Source organism: Corticium candelabrum, chromosome 8, assembly GCF_963422355.1.
Source record: "Corticium candelabrum chromosome 8, ooCorCand1.1, whole genome shotgun sequence".
Classification (NCBI taxonomy): Eukaryota; Metazoa; Porifera; class Homoscleromorpha; order Homosclerophorida; family Plakinidae; genus Corticium; species Corticium candelabrum.
In genome coordinates, this window is record NC_085092.1 from 6,208,687 (window position 1) to 6,216,186 (window position 7,500).

The following is a 7,500-nucleotide window of genomic DNA, read 5'->3' on the forward strand; positions in this document are numbered from 1 at the left end:
AGTCTCAATTAAACTCTAGTGCCTTAACTCTCACCCCTTGTACTTGTTGTCGGTCAAGTCAACGTGAAATGAGGACGGATCGAGAGTGATTGTCGGCTTGTTGGACGTCGCAACGGACGAGTCGTGGAGGTGCGAAGAGATGAGACCGGTGAACGAGTTGAAATCTCGCTGGTAGACGTAGGAATTCTTGAGGTGCCATCCCGGTCGTCTGGACGTGTACGGACCGGCCTCCACCATGAGCACATTGCGACCATTCTCGACCAGCACGCGTGCGAACGTGGACCCAACGGGTCCCGAACCGATAACGAGAATATCAGTCTTAATTTCTAAAACGGGAAGTTCAGACATGGTAGGATTCCGCAGGAAGGTTGGAACGCACAAACCAGAGAAGTATGTGGCGTACGAATGAGCGATATGCCTCGCTGCAGTGCTAGAATATCTTCCTTCCACATGCGTGGTAATGTGGAAACAATGGAAATGTACATGATGTGGGCTCCCACTCCCCCCATTGGCATTCTCATCAACATTAGCACCACATTGTCATTTACATGACTATAGTGAGAAATCCGGTTTGCGTGTGTTCTTGCACCAACAATTACCCTTCATTGAAACTGCAAGTGCATGTTTGGTTGTCCACAGACTTTTGAATGTGCACAGGAGACAGAGAGAGAGAGAGGATAGGCTGGAAGCTCTCATACCAAGAAAGCATATCCTACAATTAAAACACTTACACCATCACTACTGGGGTGCCATGCTTTTGCTGATTTCTGTCCATAGCTTTAGTCTAGACCTTTGCTGTGGTATCTGATATATTTGCATTCTTGCACCATTAACCTTCAGTGAAGGTGAAAGTGCATTCTTTGTTTGTTGTATGGAGGGAGGACAGCCTTTTTGTACTATAGTAGGGAGTTAAGGACAAACCAAGGAAGGGCATATACAATATACAATAATTTTTGTCATAATCCTTATCTTGTGTGTGTGGTGTGTGTGGTGTGTGTGTGTGTGTGTGTGTGTGTGTGTGTGTGTGTGTGTGTGTGTGTGTGTGTGTGTGTGTGTGTGTGTGTGTGTGTGTGTGTGTGGTCTCATGGTAGTAACAAAACAGGGACACAGATGTGTTTATGAGTCCCTCCAAACATGGTGCCAATAAACTTGCTGATATTATTGTATTATATCTGTTACAATCCCAGCTGCAATCGTAGTACCACCCGATCGCAACATAAACCGTCCCAGATCTTTGAAATCCTTAAATAGTTCAACACAGACGGATCTAGCCGGCTCGATCTCGACAAGAGCAGTCGACTGCTTACTCAAACATCTGAAACGCACAATCTTAAATTAGTCACAAGAATGCTACGATTCCAACTAGTTCATTGAATTTTATGGTACAAAGTGTGTGTGTGTGTGTGTGTGAAACCGAGTGCTAGACAGCCCATGACAACTACACAAGCTGACCAGACTAGACCAATTTCATAAACATATTCTGTTTTCCAAAACGACAAGCAAAGAGACAGTCCCTCGTCATTCTGTTGCATTTTCTAACCCAAAACAAAAACGGTGGTTCAACTTTAAGGTGACTATAGCTGGGTCCAGATCAGTCTGAATATATTGTGACCGGATTTCTGTGTGGACACTTTATTGGATGGAGGTGGCATGACAAGCGATCAGTATACTGTATCTGTCTCAATACAAGACCCAGGGCTTGAATTAAATGGTGGAATACAATAAGCTTGTTTCTGTACTAATAAAGACCCGGGGCTTGAATTAAATAGTGGAGTGCAATAAACTTATTTCTGTACTAATAAAAGCCCCAGGGCTTGAATTGAACGGTGGAATGCAATATACTTGTTTCTGCACTAATAAAAGACCCAGGCTTGTATTAAATGGTGGAACCCAATATACTTGTTTCTGTACTAATAAAAGACCCAAGCTTGTATTAAATGGTGGAATGCAATATACTTGTTTCTGTACTAATAAAAGACCTGGGGCTTGTATTGAGACGGTCTTATATTGAACAAGTTGTCTGCAGTGAAGCCTTCGAAGGAATAACTCCTTCTGAAAGTGCTAGATCGTCTTCCTCCTGTTCTGTAACACTGATTGTGATTTGTCAATACTTGAGGTAGAGATGATGTTTGACTTGCTTCATAGTGCTTTCGTCCTTCATGCAGGTCATTAGAGCATCCTCCGCGCCATCAATGTTGGTAGTGATTCCTGCACACTTGAAACAATATATGATAGTTTCAGTGATTGAGTAGGCACATCAGCTGCAGACAGCTACAGGGCGGGTCTTCTATTTAGTCCAGGTCTCTTACTAAGAACAACTCTCAGACTAAGTTGCAAAACCAATTTGAATTGAAGCCCCATGGCTTTAATTTTGGTGGGGCTTGTATTTGGATGGATACGGTATTTACCATAAAACGGTATTTTTCGGGTGCACGGAACATGGTCTGTTAATTAACATTCGTTATTATGTGAGTGTCACTGTTGTCTCAATCAGAATATTTGTTATCAAATCTTGTGCTTGTTGGATTAACTCTATGCCTACACGACACGATACCTTGGCTTACACACACACACACACACACACACACACACACACACACACACACACACACACACACACACACACGTGTGACACCCCGTGAAACAATGACTACAGTACATACAACATCATCTATATGCAACTGTCACTGTTGTCTTAATCAGCCTATTTGTCATCACATTCTCTGCTAGTTGGATCCCCATATATCAACTCTATACCTACACAACACAATACCTCGGCTTCCTTGCGATCACCTCTCCTGTGTTCTTGTTCAAGACACTAACAAGTCGGTTAATCACAGCCGCTTCATTTACCGACTGATAATGCAACATGACCTGCAAACAGTCAGAATACAATAACCCTGCAAACGTATTTCAAGTGATGCCGACTGACCGGAAATCCTTTCGTTATCGGTATTTCAATATTGAACACGATTATTCGAGCGCGGAATTTCAAAACTGGCCGGACAGGATTCGACGGATCGCACAACATGCTGCCGACACTGTGACACAGAATTGTAGGGTCCGAGATGAATGAATCTGATGAATCACTTACGGCGTTTTCGATATGTCGATTTCTGTCAGTGTCATGCAGACGTGGTCACCAGCCACGGCCCATTGAGTTGAATCGTCGTGAATAGAAATTGCTACGATTAATTAACACGTTCTAAGTCGTTTAGAGTCTCGTGTGATGCATAATCTTGTCTGTCTGTTTGTCTGTCGCTGTCTTCTGTCTGTCTGTCTGTCTATGTCCATCTATGTCTGTCTCTGTCTGTCTGCCTGTATGTCTGTCTCTGTCTGTCTGTCTGTCTGTCTATCTGTCTGTCTGATGATTAATAACACGTTCTAAGTCGTTTAGAGTCTTGTGTGATGCATAATCTTGTCTGTCTATTTGTCTGTCTCTGTCTTCTGTCTGTCTGTTTGTCTGTCTGTCTATGTCTGTCTGTCTGTCTCTGTCTGCCCGTCTGTCTATGTCTGTCTGTCTCTGTCTGCCTACTTGTATGTCCATCTCTGTCTGTCTGTCTGTCTGTCTGTCTGTCTGTCTAAGAACATTTATTGAAAACATCAACGCTACTACAGAAAAGGCTACACATAACACTAAGTTCAAGATCTGTCTGTCTGTCTGTCCATCCGTCTATGTCTGTCTGTCTCTGTCTGTCTGTCTGTCTCTGTCTGTCTGTCTGTCTGTCTAAGAACATTTATTGAAAACATCAACGCTAATACAGAAAAGGCTACATATAACACTAAGTTCAAGATCTGTCCGTCTGTCTGTCTGTGTTTGTCAATCTGTCTGTCTGTTCACCTTTTACTAAAGCTTGGTCACCAGCAGGCATTACAGCAACTACTTCACCCACTTGGATATGACCCGATGCGATCTTGCCGCTTACAGTAATTCCCGATCCACCAACTGAAGAGAGAACAAAACAGAGCAAGATGACACAGTCCAAGTCATAACATTAACGGCATCGAATTCACTGACTTCTAAATACATCTGATACAGAACAACGAAATGACTTCTCGAGCGGACGCTGTACATGCTTGAATGCATCTGTAATGACACATAGAGATGAGAAAGAGATGACGACGAGAATCATTGTGTTGAGTGGATATGACCTATTCTGTCCACCAAACATGGACCTTTATACCACATACTCAGTTCGTTTTTCTCAACTAATTGTATCAAATTGACGCCAGTTAAACCGCTACATGGTATGTATTTCACATCGCTTTCCTACAAAATGAAAGTTTACAGTTGAAGACATAATCACCATTACTGTATACCATACTCGCTTGGTTATTACCCCAATGCTCAAGTAAGCCCCTACCCCAACTACAGTTTACAGTTGAAGACATGACCACCATTAATGTATACCATACTTGCTTGGATATAACCCCAGTGCTCGAGTAAGCCCCCACCCCCAACGACAGTTTACAGTTGAAGACACAATCACCTTTACTGTATTACCATACTCGTTTGGTTATGACCCCAGTGCTCGAGTAAGCCCCCACCCCAACGACAGTTTACAGTTGAAGACATAATCACCTTTACTGTATTACCATACTCGTTTGGTTGACCTCAGTGCTCGAATAAGCCACACACCCAATGACAGTTTATAGTTGAAGACATAATCACCATTAATGTATTACCATACTTGCTTGGTTATTACCCCAGTGCTGAAGTAAGCCCCACCCCAACAACAATTTACAGTTGAAGACATAATCACCTTTAATGTATTACCGTACTCGTTTGGTTATGACCCCAGTGTTCGAGTAAGCCCCCACCCCAACGACAGTTTACAGTTGAAGACATAATCACCTTTAATGTATTACCATACTTGCTTGGTTATTACCCCAGTGCTGAAGTAAGCCCCATCCCAACCACAGTTTACAGTTGAAGACATAATCACCTTTAATGTATTACCATACTCGTTTAGTTATTACTCCAGTGCTCAAGTAAGCTCCCACCCCCAACCACAGTTTACAGAAGGCATAATCACCATTAATGTATTGCCGTACTAGTTTGGTTATGACCTCAGTGCTCAAGTAAGCCCCTAACCCAACGACAGTTTACAGTTGAAGACATAATCACATTTATTGTATTACCATACTCGCTTGGTTATTACCCCAGTGCTCAAGTAAGCCCCCACCCCCAACTTTGTCCAAGACTCTAAGATTTTCACACCTCTTAGTCTTTTACTTAGTGCTAATGTGACTCTGGCCAACCGTTGGGGTGGGGTGATAATCAAGCAAATACAGTAATCACCATTAACTTTATTACCCTAAATCCAGCTTGTTTGAGAAACTGTCCTAATTTCTGGACAATCTCGTTGAAACGCCCTTGCAACCACTCGATCTGTGACACACGAATCTCAATATTACTTCAGTCTTGAAGGGAGGCAATGAGATCTTACTGCGTCCATTTTATTTACAGCAACAGCTAACTGTGTGACGCCCAACGATCTTGCCAAAACGGCGTGTTCCCTTGTCTGGCCTCCAGCCTGAAATCCGGCCTCGAACTCACCGGGACGGGCATCGACGACTAAGATAGCGACATCTGCCTACAACACAGCACACACACACATACACGTGACTGACACACACACACACACACACACACACACACACACACACACACACACACACACACACACACACACACACACTCTCTCTCTCTCTCTCACTGCAACGAAGGCATTAGTTGTAGGTAGGTAGGTATACAATTGCAAGCATATAGAGTTAGTCAGTAGTAGGACTCTGGACTGAGGGTCACAGCTTGTCAGTTATTTCCCTTACCCCATAGTACACACTACAGACTTTTAGTACCAATGTAATTTCTTAATTATTAAATTAATTGATTAATTCAAATAATTAACTTTTTTTCTTTTTTTACTATACTAGTATAGCCTAGTGGTTAGAGTTCTGGTTCTCTGACCATGATGGCCTGGGTTCGATCCCGGGTGGTGACAGCAATATAACGAAACGAATCTGTTGGTTCTTTCTCACTGTCTATTTGGCTATGTATGTAAGACTGGTTTCTGTTAATGGGGAGTTTCAGCGATCTGGCGTGGGGATCGTTGGCAATGAGGATCAGTAGTCATTGATATCCACTATGAGTGCTGTTTACAGCTGGCGAAATCCTCGTACCACACGCAATCAATAATCGATAAGCGGTTTTTAGTGCCATATGGATTACACGGAAATATGTACATCTCTGCGACTTACCTGCCAGGTTGGTGAGCACCCAGTTGAGGGTAAAGACCCCATTTACCTACTTAGAGGGTGAGGACAACAATTATTTTTTAATTAAAGTTATATATCATAGTCAATTTTACTTTAATTTTTAAAAAAATTAATTCAATTTTTTCAATTTTATTTTATTTTTAATTAATTTTTTATTAATTTAATTAATTTTTAATTTAATTTATAGTTATTATTTTATTTATTTTTAAGTTTTATTATTTATTTTAATTCTAATTTTTAAAATTTTTATTGATTTGAGTTATTTCAATTTTTATTACTACACTTAATTTTTTGTTTAATTTAAGTTTCAATAATTTTATTTTCAATTATTATTTAATAATTACAGACCTGCGCTGCTCCTGTTATCATATTTGGTATGAAATCCTTATGCCCAGGAGCATCCAGTAATGTCACAATTTTCTTCTTGGTCTCAAACCGTGTCATCGCAATATCCATGGTAATACCCCTAGAGTCACTCGAGTAAAACATAAATTCAGTAACTTCACTGTTGAGGTCAATCACCTTGATCGCTCCTCACCAGTCTCGTCTAATACCCATGCATATGCAAATGATGACTTACCAGCCTTTCTTGACTCTGATTCGTATCTGAAATACAGCAGAGTATTTGGTGCACACACAGTGACACACACACACACACACACACACACACACACACACACACACACACACACACACACAGTGACACACACACACACACACAGTGACACACACACACACACAGTGACACACACACACACACACACACACACACACACACACAGTGACACACACACACACACAGTGACACACACACACACACACACACACACACACACACACACACACACACACACACACACACACACACACACACACACACACACACACAAATCATAGTCTACTCCTCACTTGTGCATTGATCTCTGCGAAACGTTTCCCAACAGATGAAGCACATGACCCAACAAAGTGCTCTTCCCTGCATCAACATGCCCTAACCAACACACACCACAAGACGTTCGCTTGTGTGGCCTTCACATCAAGTGACACGGCCACTGAGTGTCTCACCGATGACGACCAAGTTGATCATCTCTTTTCCACCTTTACGCTTTTCTAGTTCGGCCATCACGTCGACCATCTTGAACGCAGTAAGACCACATCTTATCATCACAGACTCTGTGCCATTTTTCACTCATTTTGTTTACCAGATTCTTTGATGTTTGT

The 7,500-nt window shown here is 41.9% G+C and overlaps 2 protein-coding genes across 2 annotated transcripts in view; both read right to left on the reverse strand.

Moving 5' to 3' along the window:
- LOC134183337 (uncharacterized) overlaps positions 1-951 on the reverse strand; it is a 4,470-nt gene extending 3,519 nt beyond the window's left edge. The window contains exon 1 of the mRNA XM_062650835.1: positions 35-951. Coding sequence (XP_062506819.1) covers positions 35-348 — 314 coding nt within the window. The 5' untranslated portion in view covers positions 349-951. The remainder of the gene's footprint in view (positions 1-34) is intronic.
- A 151-nt stretch (positions 952-1,102) lies between these two features.
- Positions 1,103-7,500, reverse strand: part of LOC134182799 (HBS1-like protein) — a 10,612-nt gene continuing 4,214 nt past the window's right edge. The window contains exons 7-20 of the mRNA XM_062650237.1: positions 7,482-7,500; positions 7,345-7,414; positions 7,189-7,270; positions 6,802-6,885; positions 6,628-6,745; positions 5,451-5,597; positions 5,318-5,392; positions 4,153-4,270; positions 4,019-4,087; positions 3,842-3,946; positions 3,095-3,185; positions 2,933-3,041; positions 2,774-2,874; positions 1,103-1,315 (exon numbers count right to left, since the gene is read on the reverse strand). The exon at positions 7,482-7,500 is cut by the window's right edge and continues 240 nt beyond it. Coding sequence (XP_062506221.1) covers positions 1,159-1,315; positions 2,774-2,874; positions 2,933-3,041; positions 3,095-3,185; positions 3,842-3,946; positions 4,019-4,087; positions 4,153-4,270; positions 5,318-5,392; positions 5,451-5,597; positions 6,628-6,745; positions 6,802-6,885; positions 7,189-7,270; positions 7,345-7,414; positions 7,482-7,500 — 1,345 coding nt within the window. The 3' untranslated portion in view covers positions 1,103-1,158. The remainder of the gene's footprint in view (positions 1,316-2,773; positions 2,875-2,932; positions 3,042-3,094; positions 3,186-3,841; positions 3,947-4,018; positions 4,088-4,152; positions 4,271-5,317; positions 5,393-5,450; positions 5,598-6,627; positions 6,746-6,801; positions 6,886-7,188; positions 7,271-7,344; positions 7,415-7,481) is intronic.